This window comes from Silene latifolia, chromosome 9, assembly GCF_048544455.1.
Source record: "Silene latifolia isolate original U9 population chromosome 9, ASM4854445v1, whole genome shotgun sequence".
In the NCBI taxonomy this organism is placed as follows: Eukaryota; Viridiplantae; Streptophyta; class Magnoliopsida; order Caryophyllales; family Caryophyllaceae; genus Silene; species Silene latifolia.
Genome location: NC_133534.1, coordinates 43421535 through 43442059, shown reverse-complemented (window position 1 = coordinate 43442059; position 20525 = coordinate 43421535). Strand labels below are relative to the sequence as shown.

General features: G+C 38.2%; 1 protein-coding gene across 1 annotated transcript in view; it reads right to left on the bottom strand.

The window, feature by feature from the left end:
- LOC141599660 (serine/threonine-protein kinase TOR) overlaps nucleotides 1-13620 on the bottom strand; it is a 36012-nt gene extending 22392 nt beyond the window's left edge. Inside the window, exons 1-14 of the mRNA XM_074419746.1 lie at nucleotides 13160-13620; nucleotides 11077-11415; nucleotides 10713-10787; nucleotides 8914-9086; nucleotides 7724-7822; nucleotides 4944-5103; nucleotides 4667-4810; nucleotides 4364-4533; nucleotides 4068-4269; nucleotides 3530-3721; nucleotides 2715-2867; nucleotides 1857-1978; nucleotides 1385-1484; nucleotides 1216-1311 (exon numbers count right to left, since the gene is read on the bottom strand). Coding sequence (XP_074275847.1) covers nucleotides 1216-1311; nucleotides 1385-1484; nucleotides 1857-1978; nucleotides 2715-2867; nucleotides 3530-3721; nucleotides 4068-4269; nucleotides 4364-4533; nucleotides 4667-4810; nucleotides 4944-5103; nucleotides 7724-7822; nucleotides 8914-9086; nucleotides 10713-10787; nucleotides 11077-11415; nucleotides 13160-13282 — 2148 coding nt within the window. The 5' untranslated portion in view covers nucleotides 13283-13620. The remainder of the gene's footprint in view (nucleotides 1-1215; nucleotides 1312-1384; nucleotides 1485-1856; nucleotides 1979-2714; nucleotides 2868-3529; nucleotides 3722-4067; nucleotides 4270-4363; nucleotides 4534-4666; nucleotides 4811-4943; nucleotides 5104-7723; nucleotides 7823-8913; nucleotides 9087-10712; nucleotides 10788-11076; nucleotides 11416-13159) is intronic.
- Nucleotides 13621-20525: the final 6905 nt, after the last annotated feature.

The window sequence follows — 20525 nt, the reverse complement described above, 5'->3', positions numbered from 1 at the left end:
ATTATCTCCACTGTACTAGAAATTAGAAAAGGTTTATTTTTAGTACATACTCTGCCAACTTTCTATGTGTTAGATCCCTTCTTGTTGCTCCCTTCTCCAAAGTATCACTCAGTACAATGGAGTTTGGAGAAACTTATCAGGCAAAATAGGGTCCACGTAGGCTCGGGTTTTCAAATTTTGGTCCGGAACAAACATGCCAAGTCCAAAGGGAACTTTCTGAATGGGATGGCATGATTGCTTTAAGATAGAAAATTGTTTAATAGCTAATGAACAGCTGTATAAACCAGTGAACGTAAAGAGCTCAATTGGCCATGGTTGTGTTTAGCATCTCGGATGACTAAAATGCCAGGTGTTTGAATCCCACGGGAAGCAAATTGTTTTTCTAACCTTATTCCAGATATACCTTTTTATGTTACACAAAACTCTAATAAATTGTCGGCGAATGATTCGAACCCAGGACCTCTTGCTACTTGCTAGTACATCAAGCTACTGACCAGTAACCACTATTGTATAAAGCAAACTGTGTCGCGTAAGTATACAGTTAATTATATGCATTAAAGTAAGTGAACATGCCATGCGAGATGACATTTTCCCCATTCCAAGCTTCGTGATTTACAATCTCTACATGGACCCTGTTTTGATAAACACTTTTTGGGCCAACAATCGCTAATTATTTATTTTCCCAATATTATTTAAAAAAAAAAAACTTTTATAGAAAAGACAACTAAAATGATCAAAAATACATCAAATGTTTCAAACACATACCCAAATCTTTTTTATAAGGTACATACATACATCATTACCAAGTAGTTGAATGACTAATTCATTATAATTTTCTAGAGAGTTTATTCTGGCAAACAAGTTTCGACAAAAGTATGCAAATCCAGTTATATACCGGATTGAGAGCTAAACTACACTGCTACACATGACCAAAAGAATATTGACACATCCAGTTATATACCGATTATCAATCTGGATATCACCCATAACTGCTTCAAGAAAACTAATTATTGACAGGATTCTGCAAAAAGATAAACCCCGCTTGGAAACGAATACTTCACATGATGCAACTAGTCAATCTTTATAACAAATAGTGCATGCTATGCTTTTACTAAAAAAAAAAAGACATCCATGAAACAACAACCTCAATCCAAAAGGTGCTTTCCAGTTACAAGTATATGCAAAGTAACATATAAAAGATATAAAGCAGCTCACCACTCTAGCCAAATCTCCTACAGTTACTAAAACACCAGCAATGATTCCACTATTAGCACTCGATGCTGATCCTTCACGAAGTTTTGCCACTAGAGCCTGTTCAAAGACAAATATTAGACTTTCAAAAATGTTTAAAAACCATATATACTGAGATCAACACATATGTCACCTTGTGTATGGGAGCAATATATGGATGTATCAAACGTTCACAGCTGCGTATCAAGCATCCCAGTGATTTTGCACTTTCTTCCCTGCATTTACTATCAACACTGCATGGCAGAATATAAATTTAGGGTTATACCTCAAAGAGACAGTACTTCTACACCGTGCCATCAAATTACTTGAATCTCTGTATTGTGCAAAATTTTATTTTCAGTTTAATAACAAGTCCTCTGAAAACAATCAATTCATCGAAAGTTCTAATTAATAATTCAAACAACCGCTCACAATTGAAAGAATATACTAGCAGAATGCGGAACTTGGAGAGCTCCATTAGGGCGAGAATAAGTGAGGGGGAAGTAATTAATTAGGGCACCGAAAAAACTGATTTGCCAGCCCCTTCCTTAAGGAGCACTATTTATAATCATGGAGAGAATAATTTATAACGTTTTTATTAAGCCAACAAACTCTTCGAAAGTCACCTTTGCTCTAAATAAGTTAACAATTGTATAAGAAAACGACGAAGAGCTGGGAGAACGTATGCAGGATTTTTCTCGGCCAATCTTCCCGCAACTGAGATTGCAAATTCACGAACTTGCAAATCCTGAAAGGAAACCAATCAGAATACATTACTAACTCTGAGTGACAAATGGGACAGAGAACTCGCATTAGTTCAAGCAAGAAATTGTAGAGAATAAAATACGTCTATAGTTTCGTTGTTTAAGGATCTCAGAGGCTCAGCCCACAGAACATACGAACGAAACTGGTAGAAAATGTCCTAATTCAGACACCACCAACCTTAGGTCACATGCTAGTATGCTACACAAGATTTATATGAGTTAAGAAGGGATAAAAGGCCCTACTGCTTAATAGGCAGAAGTGCATAGATGCTTATGGCCATTAGACATAATTCGTAACTACCCACCAGTCCACCACCCATCCAATAATCCACTATCATATTTAGTTAACTGATAATTTACAATAAATAAAAAATAGCTTTGTATTTCCTCCATGATTTAGAATTTTATTATATCGACGAAAAAGCAAATGTAAAAAAAAAAAAAAAAAAATCAATCATCAATAATCACAAGTAATTAACAAATGTCATGCATGTTGGTATGAATCAGGTACATTGTTAAATTCACCCTAGGTAATATTTTTAAACTCCCCCCCCAAACCACCTGCCGACTATGCAGTTCTCAGTGGTGGGTGTGGTGCGTTCTGGCATCCAATTTTAACCGCGCCTTTTCACATCAATAGTTTAAATTACAAGCCTTGTTAGTAGAGCCTTTCCCTCCCGATAAACACACCACAAGGATTTCAAGAAAGATGTATGATACCTCGTCATTTAGAGCGGCAAAGATGGCACTTAGACTATCAGCTTGAGCTAAAAACTCATCAAACCCTCGATCTACATGCAAGCATTGAAAAATCGAAAGCCGAACGCTAACATCAGCATCAGCAACAGCAGCAATAAGCAGCTTTCCGACAATCTATCAAGAGAGGAAAAAAAATACTATCAATTGGTCCTCCTCTCCAGACTCAAGAATTTAACGTGCTTCAAGTTCAAGCTGCGGCAGTTTTACCAACCTGTGTCCAACTCGTATATTCATTAACAGAAGGGTGAAGCACATATCAGCTATTACAATAATGTTAATTACATGATCCTCAAAGGAACTCCTAAATCATTGTGATCCAATAAAATTACTTCAAAGCTTTCAGTTTAAAATAATGTTAATTATAGCATGCCTCAGGATCCAAATTGCAACAGGTATTACCATAAATGTGGTCGTAGCAGAGGATGGACCTAAATCATTGTGTTCCATGATCCTCCATCGTAACAGAAGACAGTATTAATAAGAATTTTCCTTTATCTATTTCTGGAAAGGTACCTAAGGAACTCCTGAATTCATTTTTACTTGAGAATATTTTGAACATTCCATTCCACCCATGTTACTCCGAGTCAGTTAGAGGCATCTCACACGGGTGTGTCCAAGAGTCAAATTTAGGTATTTTATGAGAAAAAAAAATAGGCATGCGAGATAATATGGAACCGAAGTTACATGGCATTAAAACAGCTGCATAAAAGAGCCAATCAAGAGCACATCTTACAGCAATAAATGCAACACATTACAGTAGTTAATAAGTCAATTACCTCCTCAATCAGACGGCGTCTCCTTCCTCCAGTTCGATTTGACCTAGCAGAACTAAGCTGAGAAGATGTGCCAGAAAAGGAGTTTGCTACCAATCTACAGCAACATAAAGCCGCATCTTTTCGTGTGACAGAATCCTCATCTTCCAGGTAAGATATGACTGACTGCCTTGCAAACTCCAGAAGATCATGACCCTAAAATACAACATGAGTGTCAAACACCACCTCAAAAAGAACACATATAATATCAGTAGCATCAAACGTAAAATATTAATCACTCCATCCCATTTGACTTTAGTGCTCAAACAATGTCGTCTTTCACCAATATCTCCTTACAATATACGGTAGTTACAACATGTTGAAAACAATAATCATATGAAAATAGTGGTTTAATTGTACCTTTGTATGTATTTCAAAAATATACTGGTCAAAAGGCGTCGTTGACTCATACAATATAAATGGGATGGAAGGACTAAGGAGTACTAATATGACAGATAAACACATCAATGACAGCGTCTCCACAAGATAGTAGACCACAAACCTTGAAATTAAACTGTGCCAGAGCCTGCAACGCAAGCTGCACAACCGCCGGGCCAGCCACATCTGAAACCATCATTGGCACATTAACTACATTTGCTCGGCTTGTTGAAGCTGGTCTAGCCTGAGTGTGATGAGATTTCGATAGAGCTAAAGATATGCTCTCCAGCAATCGCTCTTGAATTGTTGAAAGCAAAGATGGAATGCTGACGTATCACAAAAAAAAAGGATAATCATCACCGATCAAATGTTAGTTTTCACTCAGAAGGACCACAAACAAATGCATATACAAAGGTATACCTGGCAGAAATCTGATCAAGTGCTTCAACGAGCTGAGATGAAAGCCCAGCAGAAAACATTGCATCCAAGAGACCACGAACATGAGGCTCCATATCAAGCCCCATTGCTTTTGCAATGCTTCCAACACAAGCTAAAGCCTCCCCAGAAGGCCTCCCCCTACGAGGAGCAATCTGAAACAAATAAGAATAGATAACTTAGTTGCAATTAGTGGAGCCATGGAAGCTGACCCAAATTTATTGTTTTTATTATTATAAAAAATGTCAAGTATAAAGAAGTTTTGAAAGGAAAAATATGAATACACACGGCATCACGAAGATGAGTCATTATTGTCGGCAAATAGTGAATAAGTTCCCCATCTAAGGCACCAGCCATCTCTCCAAGGGCAGTAAAACCACTGGCTCTCTCAGCTGGTATCTTAAGGACGGCAAGAATATGATCCATGCATATCTGCGCAATAGCAGCGCAATTCCATAACTTCATTAATAAGACCAGTCATAAAATACAAAATTAGAAGATACCAAATGTTGATGAAGAAACTAATAAGAACAAGATTCACACACTACAGAAAAGATGAACTAACCGTCAGGTAGTTGGTGACAAAACGATCACGAAGAAAATGGGCAATGCGCGGTAGCAACGAAGTTATGCTAAGGCGAACAAGCCTATCACGATGCTCTAGATATCTCAGAACAATGTCTGCAACTTCTCTATACCTAGACATCATAAACTCACCCGTATTCCTGCACAATTAAAGCTTAACGAGATCATGAACTGGAAGCTGTAACCAGAAAAATGAAAGATGCACCAACACCTTCACTGCCTTCTGCAAGAAACCATACTGTAGTTGTTCAGAGAAGGGTAGACAGATAAGTTAAGCAAACTCCTTCATTTATCCATTTGTGATGAACAAATTAACAAACAGGCGAGTCTTCTGTACTTGAAGTTTGAATTCTCTCTATTCCAATTCAATGGAGCCACTATCCTTTAGCTTTAATATAAGACCAAAAATAATCCAACGGCTCATTAAACCATATGTGTGCTTCTTATATCATGAAGCCAAAATCGGTCATAATTTTTTATGAAATTGTCATTATACACTTTAGGGGCTGTTTGGTTTGGGGTATTCAGGAAAGGGAAAGGGAATCAAAAGGATTGATACCCTTTCTTTGTGTTTGTTTGACCAAAAGAATGATGCCCTTTACCCTTTCCTTACCCCCAAACTCCTCTACCTCCTTAGTCCTTACCCCTCAACCCCCCAAGGTAACCCATTCCCTTTCCCACATTCACCCAATATCACCTTGACCCATCACTCAACTCCACCATCCACAACCATGACTGCCGTTGCCATGTACGGCCCACCCTCCGGTAACATGTCTCGCCGGCAACCTCCCTACCCTAGAGAACAAGTCCCTCGTCAACACCCCCACCAAAGACCCACCGGTGCTCCCCTCCTCGTGTGAAACTCATTCCATCACCACTAGAAACACCAACCCCAAAACCTTAAAAACCTCCCCCAACACTCGAAATCCCCTCAAGGTTTTGGGGTTGGTGTTTCTAATGATGGTGGGAAGGCCGGCGGGGATGAAGGGACGGGAAGGTGGCGCCGGCAGAAAAGGATGGCGCCGGCATTTCTTTGTGGTGCAGATGGACCTTAGTTTGAAGAGGCACAAGGCGCACCGAGGCGATAAGTTGCTGAAGCGATGAGGCGCAAGGCGAAGGCGTGCGCCTTTTAGACGCGAGGCGCCTTATTTTTTTAGCTTTATTTTATTTCCGATATAAATTTTGGGCAATAATACTCCTTTTAGGAGTTTTCAAGTTGACTAACATCTAAAGGAGTAAAGTTTAAGAATAATGGCGCAAAGAAAAGGCATATCTAAAGATTTAGACGTGCTAATGAACCTCGCTTAGTGAGCCTTGTCCAAAAGGCGCACCTAAAGTGCACCGAGGCGTTTCGGATAGTGCCTCATCCAAGGCATGCCTTAGGCGCACTTAAGGCGCGCCTTTTCAAACTAAGAGATGGACGGTGGTAGTGGCGGACGATGGTACCGTTAGGAGTGGTGGTTGAAAAAACAGTTGATAGATAAAAGTTAATTGACATTTCCTTTCTTACAGTAACCAAACAAAGAGTTAAATTATAGGTAAGTACTTTCCTTTCCCCTTATTTCCCTTTCTTGTTTCCATTCCCTTTCCCTTTGTTGAACCAAACGCCCCCTTAGTTTGAAAAGGCACAAGACGCACATAATCCAGGAGATCCCCGAAGCGAAAGAGCAGACGGCTCGAAGCGAGGGCGTGCTCTATAGACACAAGGCGCATTTGTATCATCAAGATAAGTTTTGTGCAATATCTCCTTATTAGATTTTAAAAAGGGTAAACATGTAATTTAGAAAATGATAATGTGCAAAGGGAAGGGCGTACTAAAAGAGAACAAAAATATTGAAATTCTGTAATAGTGCAACTAGCAGGTTGTGCTTGTTTATAAGGAGCAATTAAGGTGTAGCTAGGCGCTTAAATGAGTGTCTTGTTAAGCGAGGGGTTAAGCTGCTAAGAGCGCCCTAGGCACGCTTTTTAAAATTATAGGTCGCCCGAAAATAGCTCTCTATGTTTTCAATATAAAGGCAAGGTTTAGTATATACGATTCTGTCACCCGCCTTTGAGGCACTGATATTAAGTTATTAGGGTAATTAAGTGATGAATTTGCTTGTGCTTCGAAAAGAAACACTTCTATACCTCTAAGAGGCACAAAGATAGTTCTCCATCTTAGTCGAACTTTAGTAAAGCCAATGATTAGGACGAAATCAGATATCAGACAGGGGTTATGTTACACGAATAGTCTTCTCTAAGCCTCTTTTAGAGTTGAGATACATTGAACTTGATCAAAAGTTCAAAACAGATTATAAAACCTTATGCACTTCTTAATAGACAATGATATTTCATTTTAAGTTCAAAGTCAATTGCAAAGAGCCATTTGTTCTTTCACAAAAAAGTCGTGTATGCTTTATCCCCTATAATCCGCTCGGGGAATAATCAGAACTGAAGAGGGGCGTCTAGACAATCCACTAAGATTGCTTGGATAAAAGCAAACAATTGAAACAGAAAATGTTACCTCTATATCTGAGTCATTTTTGTGGGAGAGGGAGACTTTCGAATCAGTTCCTAATAACTAATCTGTTTTAATATCCAACGATTAAAGCTGAAAGCTAATAAAACAGTAAGATGCCTTAAACAAGTGTGAGCAAACCCATTTTCCACATATGCTATCTCCTATAAGGCTATACGTTTGCATGCAAATCAAGTGCCCTCTTCATCATTTCAAATTCTTTGAGCGAAGAAGAGGGAGGGAGGGAGGGAGGGTCAACCAACCTCAGAAGCTCCCCAAGTGCGAGCAATGAACCATGTATGCTATGAACAGGAGCATTTTTCCCTAGTCCTTCTTGAGTAGCCTCAAACAAGCGGTAGTACCTTCATCATCCAACAAATTATATTAATACCAAAAAAAACAAAAATAAGCATGACCATGAGGTCATAGATGCTAATTATTTCCTCTGTTACATAATCATTTGATTGTATATGTTTTTCAAATCCCCTCACCTATTTTGAAAAAACATCTACAATCAAATGGAATGGCAGAAGTATAACATAATGAATATCAAGTAGATGTTTTAGACTAATTGCTTCCATTAGAAAATACGCTACATTAGTTTCTCACAAATCACACCTTAAAATGGTCATAGACAATCACAGATCTGCCTTAGCAGCTTAGCAACAATAGCAACTTTTTAGACTTCATGAATCATCCGTATTGGACACAAAAAGAAAAAGAGAGCTGATCAAAAGCACCATAAAACAATGCAAGTGTAGTCGGTGTGATGTAGTCTAGGATAAACATGGGCCGGAAATTGAAACACGTCCAACGAGGTAGATCCAAGTAATTATGCAAAAGACCACCATGAAGTTGACACCCATATAGAAAATGCGAAGAAAGTAATTATGCTTGCACACCATCATGATAAATGTTAGCTACAAAAGGGAAAAAAAAAAAAAAAAGGTCAAGCGTAGATCCAAGTGGAAGACTCAACTCCAACCATACAACTTCAAAAAGGATAGATTCAATTGTTTGACGCTTTGGAGACGGTATCAAAATATGATGATTTTCCATCAAGTCAACCACCAAATCACCAATGGAAACGTCATCCAAACTACGGAAATCCCAGTCTATAACATGAACTATCAAAACCGCATGGACTATAACATAAACTTTCCTGCTTCCATTAGGTGATAGAAAGGTTATGATCAAAACTGGAAAATTTTACTGCCTTAAAACTCGTTAGTCTCACAACAGAAGCATAACGGCAAATTCCAATATTTAGAACTTGACAATTTATTGCTGACCAAGTGGAGCCTCTCAAGTCCCAAATATTCCACATTCACTATCTTTTCAAGGAAAAAAAAAGAAACTATACTTGTCTAGAAGAAAGAAAGGCTACAATAATCTCTAGTAGAAATAAAGGAATCTCACTGATTAAAATTGCCTAAAACATAACAGAACTGACCATTGGACACGCCAGCGCGTTTCACGTGTCTCAATAACGCGGAGACAAGCACGTAGAGCTTCCACAGCACGCTCCCGGATATCTAAAGATGGATCTCTTAGGGCAATCCAAATAGCATCAACAAATACAGGCACGTGAACATTAAAAACAGTAGAAGCGTTCTCTGCCATTTCCTGGGCAATTAATTAATGGGTAAATTAGTACAAAATTAGCATGTATCAGCCATCAGGGCTTTCATTAGAAAGGAAACCAAGGGGGCAACACTCGCAAATAAAGAAATTGGGGAAAAAAGTTACGATCTCATGTTGTCATGAGCAATATATGAACATAAACAGCAATATAAGTACTGGTCAGAATAAAGGACTTGATAATGCCCCAGTAGAACAACAGCTACATATAATGGAATGTGAACTCTTGTGCAAAGTGCCAGTATCAAACAAAATACATGAATCTTATTCATCGAATAGTCAAAGAAGAGGGATTTATAAACATGTTAACAACTGCTAAAGTGTATCCAAACTTTTATTCCCCTATGTGGCATACTGGCGATATCATCAAATATAAAATAATTTTTATCCATCCAACTACCCAAGTGCACAACCAAATCACCAATGGAATCATCTTTCAAACTTCGGCAATCCAACCCTACTTCGTCATGCTTTTCCGCGTATTAATAGGACATGTTTAGGCTTTCAAGGCAGATAGATGCCAGTATGCCAGAGGGGACAAGACTTAAGAAGAAGACCGTAAAAGACTGTTTGTGGATTCCTCATTCTCGTCACACAGACAACACCGCCTAGACAGCCAAACTAAAGCCTCTCCTCCTAAGCATATCTTCTATAGGCATTTTCTCTTTAGCCAAAGCAGCAAAAGGGGGAATAAAAGCTCTTCTCAGCTATCAACTAGAAAAACATCTGAATACATGTCCATCATGCCAAGTCACTCTTTCCTCTGTGTGGCATGCTAACAAGGAAACTATAAAGAGACTAACAAATTGCACAATTGTGCATTTACAGACTGCCTTTCAACACCAAGATGACATATTAACATGACAGAAAATAACGAAAGAGGCCAACGCAAAGAGGCAAACCAATAAGAACTTGTTGAAATTTCTATGAAAGTTACAATCATAAAATCTTTATCCTCCTCAAACAGCTCTACAGATATGGTTCACAGGTAAAAAAAGAACCATCAAATCAACTTCTATCAACAGCAAAGCAGAAATTTATCATAGAAAGTTCTCGTCCCAATCTCCAAAGTAACTGAAATGATTTTACATGACCTCTTGAGTAATTACTGTTTCCATTTTTCCCTAGTGCCTAGTCCGGTAAATAGATAATATGACCTTTCCTCCTGGTATCTTAACCTCAAGTGTTGCGGCTGCTGCCAATTGTTTCTCACTAAACCTCTTTGCAATCCATTACAATCTCCAAATGTTACATCTAAGAAATCCTCTGCTCAACATCACAAATCCAGGGTTAAATTTTTGAAAGGTTGACCCCAGGAAATCCCCTTCGAGCCCCTCAACATTACATGGTTCAGAAACAGCTCTTTTCAGTGCTGTCATAAATCAGGGCATGAAGTCCACAATTTCTGAACAACCAATAACCAAACAGCGGGAACTCGTTCTACTATACAAGACAAGAAGGAGATATGGATTCTAATCTTGCATAGTGAGTTACTAGTTAAATATACGTTAAATAAATATGACATACACAACGTTAGTGGCAGTTACTGGTGAGTTCAAGACTTCAAGTTTGATACCACACAAAAAATTCCAAAGAATGAGAACAGCTTACTTTCAGAATCAAAACAGCGGCCAGGCGGCGATACTCAATTCGCTCTCCACGCAGCCAATTCAGTGCATTTCTGATCTGTTCAAGTAGCAATAATTAAATACTCCCTCCGTTTCTTCGATCTATACCATTTCTAAAATGACACAAAACTAAAATAATAAACGTTACAAAAGTAGTGAAGTGTAAAAGTAGGTGGACCACTTGCATGAGAGGGAAGTGAACGACCAAATACAGATAATGGAAGAAATCGAAAAGTTGGACTAAAAAGAAAAAGTGAAAGAAATCAATGAAAAGGAGACAGTGAGACAGTATATGGTGTTACAACAAACAAGATCAAAAAAGTGTACCAGCAAAAAGCGTGTTATACCTGATGTTCCACTTCATCAGCAGTCATAGCCCCACCAGAACGAGCGAGATGGCCAAGCACTCTACTAGCAAGAACTAAAATCTCCCGTTCACGCTTCACCTCAAACACAGTTCGTATGTAGCCAGAGAATCTTGAAACTCTTGAGGCACTCTCTCCAAGAGGCACATCTATAAGCTCATCAATAACTCTTAAAGCTCCCAAATTTTCAGCAACGTCGCCACTTTCTAAGAGACTAGATATTCTATCATAGAGCAGATCCATGAAACGGGAAAAAGCTTCTCCATTGAGATCATGTGCTGCTTCTTCTATGTGTCTTCTCAAAACTGGTATAGTACCATCCTAACCAATGAAAACGGATCAGTCAACAGATCTAGAGTGGGTAGTAACACTAATAAGCCTAATAGGTTTATAATAATCTCTGCAAATGTGGAACCATGAACAACACAAGACGAAAATTATAGGGAATACAATGTGGCTTAACAGAATTTTTTGTTACTATTGTCAATAATGAACATATAGACATTTATTTCGAAATTAATCAAAAAGTCTCTTGACCAATCAGTTGCACCAATGAATTCACAATGGTCAATATGATTGATTGCGCCGTGGTAACTGTGACAAGGCCTTGATGGCCCCAATTTCATTATCCTAAAATACTAAAATATCTCAATATCTCAAACTATTATCCAATGTTTAGCGGTGGTCTTAGTTTGAGAAGGCGCACTGAGGCGATGGGGTCCCAAGGGGCTGAGGCGCGAGGCGAAGGCACACGCCTTTTGCACGCGAGGTGCACTGTTTTTTCAAAAGAACATCCATATTTTACAATCAAATTTTGTGCAAGAATAGTCCCTTTTTTGTTATAAAAAGGGCTAACATGTTTTTAAAAGTGAAAATTAAAGATAAGGGGGAGAAAAGAAGGATAAAATAAAAGAATTTTGAAAAAAATATGGAATTGCACTCTAATGCGCCTCGAGTGCGCCTTGGGTGGGACTTACTAGTTGCGTGCGCCTTAGGTGTGCCTCATGCGCCTTAGGTGCGCCTTTTGCACACCATGCGCCTCAAAGTATTTGATGCGATCTGATTGGCGCCTCACTGCGCCTAGGCGTGCCCATGCACACTTTTTTAAACTAAGGCGGTGATGATGCAATTAGGCCTCGACACAATTATGGCGCAACACCATATTCATGGCCACAATGTTAGGACTAATGCAGAATTGGAGGATCCTAGCTAAGTTAAAAGAACCGACACTTTGGGGAATTCTTCCATGATAAGAAAGACTTTAAAAAGCTATCATCGTGAGTTGAAAATGGATCACTCATGTGCATTGGATACACATAACAAGGGAGAGATGCAGTGCTCGGGATTTCCATGCAAAAGGACTCAAACAACCTATTAATCAATCTTCCTTGTATAAGTAAGTATCTTCTAGGCTAGGAGAATGCAAGTCTTGATGCTCCAAAACTAATGGATAAAATAGAGGGAATAAGTTCTCCCTCCCTCCAAATCTTTCCTTTGTTGGACGATTTGATTTGCATAAGTTCTCCCTCCCTCCAAATCTTTCCTTTGTTGGACGATTTGATTTGCCCTCCATTTTGCTACCTCCCCCCCCCCCCCCAAAAAAAAAAAAAAAAATCCCTTTCCAAACACGTCCTTATGAGGAATGCATATCACGGGAGTAAGATATCCATATTGCTCGTTAAGTCTTCCAAGTTTATCAATCAAAATGTACCAATTCACCGAGTAATTAGAGAATGTAGAGTATTTTAATCGACTAAAATTCGCTCAAAAGTTCCAATCGTCTCTTTACCAAACAAGCCACTTTCCATAATTCAAAAGTTCGGGTACAACAAAATAAAATAAGAAAAAGAAGCATCATCAATAAGTTGGTCAATTTGGAACAGCATGAATAACTCAAACCCGAAAAAATGAACAAAGAATATCATCAATACTCCGATGATCAAATTCATCACCAGAAAAACAAGAAGCATCAAAACCACAATACAAATCAGCTAAAACCAGAATCAAACTCAAAGTAATACCCAAATTATTCAAATAAAAAAACGAAGGAGAGATGGCGACGAACCTTGGGTTGGCCTCTAGTGCAAAGATCAGAAACAACGCGATTAAGAGCATCGAGGTTAGCATAACCAGCAGGACCGGTAGAAGGACTGAAACGCAGCGGCGTAGGATTGGGAACCATCGCCATTGTTAAAGAGTTGCAAGCAAAAACCCCAGCAGAATCTACATAGATAAACGAAGAATAGAAAGAGAAAATGGAGAATTAGGGTTTTAGATTTTGGGGATTTTTGTTTAGGTTAGTGAATAAATTAGGATTTGGAAGGTTTGAGATTTCGCTGAGGAGGTAGTAGTCTCAGTAGTAATTCCAGTAGTTGGGAGTAATTGGTATGGCTCTCAACAGATTTTGCGTAGAGGTGCCAATGAGGGAGGTATTGTGATGCGCTTACACGACCATGAAATTGATTGCCCTAAATTTGCCTGTGATAACAAAGTTGTCTCCAATCCGCAAAACCGTAGATGAGTCCTAAACCCAGCACAACCTCTCGCCCCATGACCACCTAACTCAACTGTGACCCGAGTCAAGTGAAGGATGATAGTGTCCCACCAAAACTAGAGATGTCATCGGTAGGGCAAAGCAAAAAACCCGATTATCCGAACTGATCCGATAATCGATCTGGATCTGATCCGAAAAAGTGGATATCTGATCCGAAAACAGTTTGGATTAGATATCCGAACCGAAACTTTCGGATATGGATCAGATATCGGATAGTAGTTTAAAATTTTTCGGATATCCGATATCCGATATCCATCCTCCCAATTTATTTATAAAAAAAAAAAACAAGATATATATATATATATATATATATATATATATATAGTAATAAGATCATCTAAGTCCATGTCTTACACTTGAGTCCATGAGTTCCATTGTCTACCCTTAAATCATGTTATTGAATGGCTTAGATTAAAAGTAAAAAGCAATTAATAATAATATTCTAATAGCTAAAATAATTACCTCTCTCCTCCTACCACTCATAGGGTATTAGCATGCATGCAGGGTTGTCAATCAAAACATCACTCATACACTTCCTACTAACTTCCCCCCACTTATCATCTCTCTATTATTCAAAATTAATTTTCTCCTAAAACATTTCCCCCAAATTAAACGCCATTCATTTCAACTTTAACTAAGATTTAAACTCTCTAAAAATCCCCCAATTTTATCGCTTTTTTGTTACCTTATTATCGTTTTTTTCTCCATTTTCTTTGCTCACTTGCAAACTGCCATTGTCGTCCTTTCAATCACTTTAGAAGGTAATTTTTTTTGGGGTTTTTAGAGTTTTATGATTTTTTTCTGGGTTTTTAGAGTTTTATTATTTGTTCTCTTCATTTATTTAGACATTTTTTTTAATTTATTGGACATTGTTATGTTATTGGACTGTATTTGATCACTGTACTTTGTCACCATTGTTGATGTACTGTTCTATTTGATCATTGTATTTGGTTTCTTCATTTTGATTAGCTAGTTATTTTTAGCACATTTAGAACATGTAGGACATTTATTTTTGATCACTGTATTTTGTCAACTAACTTTTTTAGCATATATGTTCATATTCATTAAGATTAGTCAGATTTTTTTGAAAAATCCTACTTTTGTTGCTTACAATTACTCTTTCTTTGTTAAAATTACAGTTTATCCATTTTTTTTTTTTTTGGAGAAATCCCACTTTTGATTACCCTTTTGTTAGAATTACACTTTTGTTGCTAAAATAACACTTTATGCTGCTACAATTACACTTTTCTTTGCTAAAATTAAACTGTTGCCTGTTAAAATAACACTTTATCTTGTTAGAATTACACTTTTGTCAGCTAAAATCACACTCTTTTCTGTTGAAATGTCACTGTTGCCTGTATTTTGTTAGAATTACACTTTTGTAAGCTAAAATAACACTTTATGCTGCTACAAATCCCACTTTTGATGACCCTTTTGTTAGAATCACACTTTTGTTGCTAAAATAACACTTTATGCTGCTACAATTACACTTTTTTTTGCTAAAATTACACTGTTGCCTGTAAAAATAACACTTTATTTTGTTAGAATTACACTTTCCTCTGCTACAATTACACTTTTGTTTGTTAAAATAACACTTTGTGCTGCTACAATCACACTTTTTTTTTGCTGTGAGTTTTCTGTTGCCTGTTAAAATAACACTTTATTTTATTAGAATTACACTTGTGGCTGCTATAATTACACTTTATGCTGCTACAATTTAAACTTTTTTTGTAGTATTTTTTTTTGTATGCAACAATTAATTTTGAGTAATGTTAACAGATGTCAGATGGAAATGAGGGTAAATCAGGCAAGTCCAAAAAAGCAAAGGTGCCTGTCAAGTTGAGTAAGGAGCTTGTTGTTGCCAAACCACCCAAACCAAAAAACCGGACACGAACAAAATAACAAAGGTGGTCATCAAGTGCCGTAAAAGCGACTTGTTGAGCTCGTTGAAAAGCTTAATGATGCACAAAGATGCGGTACGGAGGATCGGTTTCGGTGGTATTCTTGAGCTTAAGCTCAAAACATATCCGATGGGTCATGTTAAAGATTTTCTCGAAAGCATTCGATGATGAATCGTATATTTTTCGGGCTAAGGATAAGGAGTTCATGGTCACCAAGCATGACGTGTATGATGTTTTTATGTTACCACTTGGTCCTAAAACTCTTGATCTAGTACCTACGGGGCGCCAAAAGGATTCTCAAGCGCCGGAGAACAAGCAATTGAAAGATAAATGGCGAAAAGCGTACAACATAAAAGGGGTTAACGAAGGCATTAATTTAGGAATTGTCTTCCAAGATATTTAAAAAAAAAAATACAAAAAGGAGGTCCGCACTCTGCAGTCGTTTGTTCTGCTCGCCATGTCATCATTCCTAACTCCAACGTCATACGGTGGGGTTGACTTCAAGCTTTTGAGAGTCGTTGAAGATGTGGACTCGATTACGCAGATACGATTGGTGTACTTATGTCTTTGAAAATTTGGTGAAGCTGCAGCGACTCGGTGAAAATAAATGACGCCGGGGGGTGTATCCCCTTCTTAATGATTACGTACTTTCAACGTTTCGATTTCCGTGGTACGAGTTGTCGCCACACCGCCTCTCATTAAGCACTGGGGCCGTGAGACGCTTTCGACGACTACATGGTGAGCTTGACAAGAACCGTTTGGGTCGGCTAACTTGGTCCTTGGTCAAGTATCCTCGGTGCCTTCAAAAAGAACTGTTAAGCATTGGCTGTTGGGGCTGGTGTCCTTAACAGTTAGTGCAAGGACTTATAAATCTCTAAAAGGATCAAAAGGCATACTTTTGGTATTATTATCAGTTGATCCACGTTTATCACTAACGGTTGGCTTGCTAGATAAGTTTGACGTTATTGTCATACAGATGGCGGTGATCAACTGGTCCCTAAAAGTCACACCTATAGGATACATTTGAGAGATGTGACGGTATGAAAATACAGATCATGTTGATGCCAATTTTGACTTAACCATTAGTCCGAGTTATTGACTAGTAATTAGTCAAACGTGATGTTGAGATATTTTATTTAATACGGATTAAATAAAATGGGCTAAGGCGAATTAAGCAGCTAATTCGTAAATTGAATGTAAACGATTTATATTCGATTAATGTATATTGAATAAATTAATTATACAATATCGTCTTTGTCGGACATGTATTAATACTTCAACTAACCCGTGTTATTAGTTGATATTTTAATAGCCGATAACCGATGACGATTTATAATAAAAACCGCGTCATATACATTTTAGCGAAACGAGTCGGATCACGAGTTAAATGAGGAGAAAGTGGAAAGCCCACTCCCTCCTCTAGTGACCATGGACCGAGGCAACAAAAGGAGAGCCTTCTCTCCTTTTGAAACCTAATTCATTTTGACAACAAAATTAGGGTTTTGGAGATCATTTTTCTCTCTGAAACCTAGATCTCACATCTCGTAAAACTCACATCAAGTTCTCTCAATATTGCAAGGCAATTAGAGAACACTTTTCTAGCACAAGGGCATATTCTCAGACGATCTTGGGTGCAACAATTAGGAGGAGGTCTACTTTGATCTCTCATTGCCGAATTGCACTAGGGCCAAAGGTTAATCCTTGTGCTTAATCGTTTTTCATTATATTTCGTTTATGACCATATTTCACATATTAAATTTATGTTATAGTCCTAAATTTAAAGGGTCTTATACGGATATTACCCCACAAGTGGTATCAGAGCGAGGCCACGTAAATTTTCATTGTGATTTTTCATAAAACGATTTTGAAACGATTGTTTTTGTCTTGAAAACCGTGCCGTCACATGTATTGCACGGCTGTTTTTGTTTCATTTTTCGTTTTGTTCTTTTGCATATTGTTATTTTATACGGAGATTATAACAATATGTCAAGTTTTGTCAGATTGTAAAATTGTTTTGATGCGGTTTTGATCAAAATTGAGATGTTTTTGTTTCGTCAAAACTGTTTTCACGAGGGTTTCATGTTTTCAGAATGTTTTTGCCCTCGATCGAGCATGTTTCTACTCGATCGAGAGCCCTTCCTTGTTGTTTTTGCTCGATCGAGTAATTTCAGTACTCGATCGACCTCTGTTTAAAACCCCACTGCTCGATCGAGAAGTCCTCGTACTCGATCGAGAAGATTTGCTGATAAAAGCCCTCGATCGAGCCCTTTTGTTCCTCGATCGAGCACTCTTGTCCCTGGATCGAGGGATTTTTGTTCTGGCAGCTTCGAAAATTTATTCTTTTTGTTTTAAATTTTCTTTTGGCCTTAATATGTACTTTATACGGATATTGTACACTCGCTATGATTGTGAAACGGTTCACACACGTACCATTGAGTTATTTTAAAGCGTATTTAAAGTAACGGATTGTAATAGATTAAAATTAAACTGATAGAAGCAGTTTTATCACATAAATTTTAATCGTTAAAAGGTGGTTTGGATAAATTTAACATAATTACGGAATTATGTCACGAATAAATTTGTTTTAGTTGATGCATTTTATTTATCGTTAATTTTGAATGCTTTTGAATGCTTTTATTACGTATTTATTTATTTTACAAACGGTTGTAACTTAGTGTGGCCTTAGTAGAACGTGTTACCGTAATGATGGAACACGGTCTTGGTTGTATTTTGAGATCTCGTATCTCCGTTTTGAATTTTTCACTTGTAATTACAGTTTTTATTTAGAATGTAAATAGGTTTATATTTTGTAAATTTTAATTGTAATTTTGAGAAGACCAAAGATGGAGATCGGATGCTCACTCCCGCTGCAAGGTCAAAGATGGAACATCAAGACAAGCTTCCAGGGTCCAACGGTGGATTCCAAAGTTGTTTTATGTTCTTTTTATTAGGATAGGCCACACTAGGAATTTTATTTACGTATTGCATTCTTTTATTTATTTTTCGTAACGATAATTTGCATCATATTCCGCCTAAAACCAAACCACCTAATTATTGCATGAAAACTGACACATATAGAGGTCACGAGTTAGTTTTCTTTGACATTCTCATGTCACACGATCTATGCTAAGCCATCACCTAAATTAATTCATTCACGCAGACGCTAGTTATTTGTTCACTTAAAATGAATTAAAATTAAGTTGATGGGATCTTCCTCGTATAAACAAAATTGAGAACGGTCTTTATAGGTCAAACTCCAATGAGTCCCTTCTTCGTCGGTAGGCATAATATGACCCCTTCTACGTCGGGTAAGTTGGAACCGATTGACCTATTTTATCTCAACACTATGGTCACTCGTACGATCCTGTGATCATGGTGGACTATAGATAGGATTTGAAAATCTATCGACTAAGAGTTTTTACGGAAGAATTAGCTAAACAGTTGGCTTATCAATTTACGGAAATTGAGTCTTGGGATCACTTGTATCATTCTTGAGGAAGATCAATTATGCAAGTCTTTGGAGTCTACACGTTAAAATACATTTTAAATAGACTTAAATCACCTCGATGAGTTGCTTATTTCGTTTTTGTTTTTCTTTCTTTTCGATGTAGAACACGAATTTTTAACTCGCTATAACGAAATGGTTGGTCCTACTAACGACCCAATGCCAAGTGCCACATTGGACCGTGAGTCCTGGCTTCGGATCTTCATGAATCGGATGAATCGGTCTACTCGACGAAAAATGATGGATCAAACTTTGCGGACCGGGAGGCGGCATTACGGAATCTTTGCCGCTGGCCGCGACGGAAGCTCAAATATCTAATAGAGCCCATCCCGCCAAACCCAGGTCCCACGGCTAGAGCTAATGAGATCGCCAAGTTTAACGATTTATGTATGGAAGCGGGTGCGATTAAAAACGTACTCATTTTTGCAATGGAACCCAATTTGCAGAAACGCTTCATAGCCCATGGTGCAAACAAGATTTTCACCACACTCACTAAGGAATTCTCGAAAGCACCGAGAATCGTGACCTATGAGCATACCACTCGCTTCTTTGATGCGAGACTCCGAAAGGGTCAACCAAGTTAGCCCCACATTCTCGGCATGATTGAGAATGTCGAGAAGTCGGAGACGCTTGATTGTAAAATCGGCGAGAACATTGTGATTGACCGCATGCTTCATTCACTCCACGATGGTTTTGCGCTCTTTAGAGCGAATTACTATATGAATGATTTGAAGAAAAGTCCCCATGAACTGCACTCCCTTCTCGTACAGACCGAGAAGAACATGAAGTTCAGTGGGAGCATGAAACAGGATGTTCTCGTTGTGTCAAACAAGGGCAAGGGTAAGGGCAAAGCTAAAGCGGACCTAGCGAGGGTAAGGCGAAGTTCAAGAAGTCGGGTTCCGGTAAGAGTGGTCCTGGTGAGTCGAGCAACTCATCAGGCGCGACAAAGAGCAAGGATGGTAACATGGAGTGTCACCATTGCCACAAGACTGGGCATTGGAGGCGTACATGTCCCGTATACCATTAGGACATAAAGGCAGGTCGCGTTAAACCTGTTGGTATGTTTTCTTCCTCTTCTACTTTTATTCATATGATTGAGATTAACCACACAAGTTACGGAACTTGGGTACTAGATACTGGTTGTGGTTCTCATCTGTGTAATCATGTGCAGGGGCTCCGAAACATCGAACCCCTCGTAAAGGGTGAGGTGGACCTGCGTGTCGGGAATGGAGCACGAGTGGCTGCCGTCTCGAGGCGAACATATGTGATCCAGCTTCCTAGCGGATTTGAGTTATTTTTATATAACTGCTATTATGTACCGAGTCTTTCGAAAAACATTATTTCAGTTTCTGCACTTGACAAACTTGGATTTTCATTTGTAATAGAGAATAATTCTTGCATTTTCTCATTACACAATATGATTTATGGCAAGGCAGTCTCCATGAATGGAATTTATGTTTTTGATCAGACC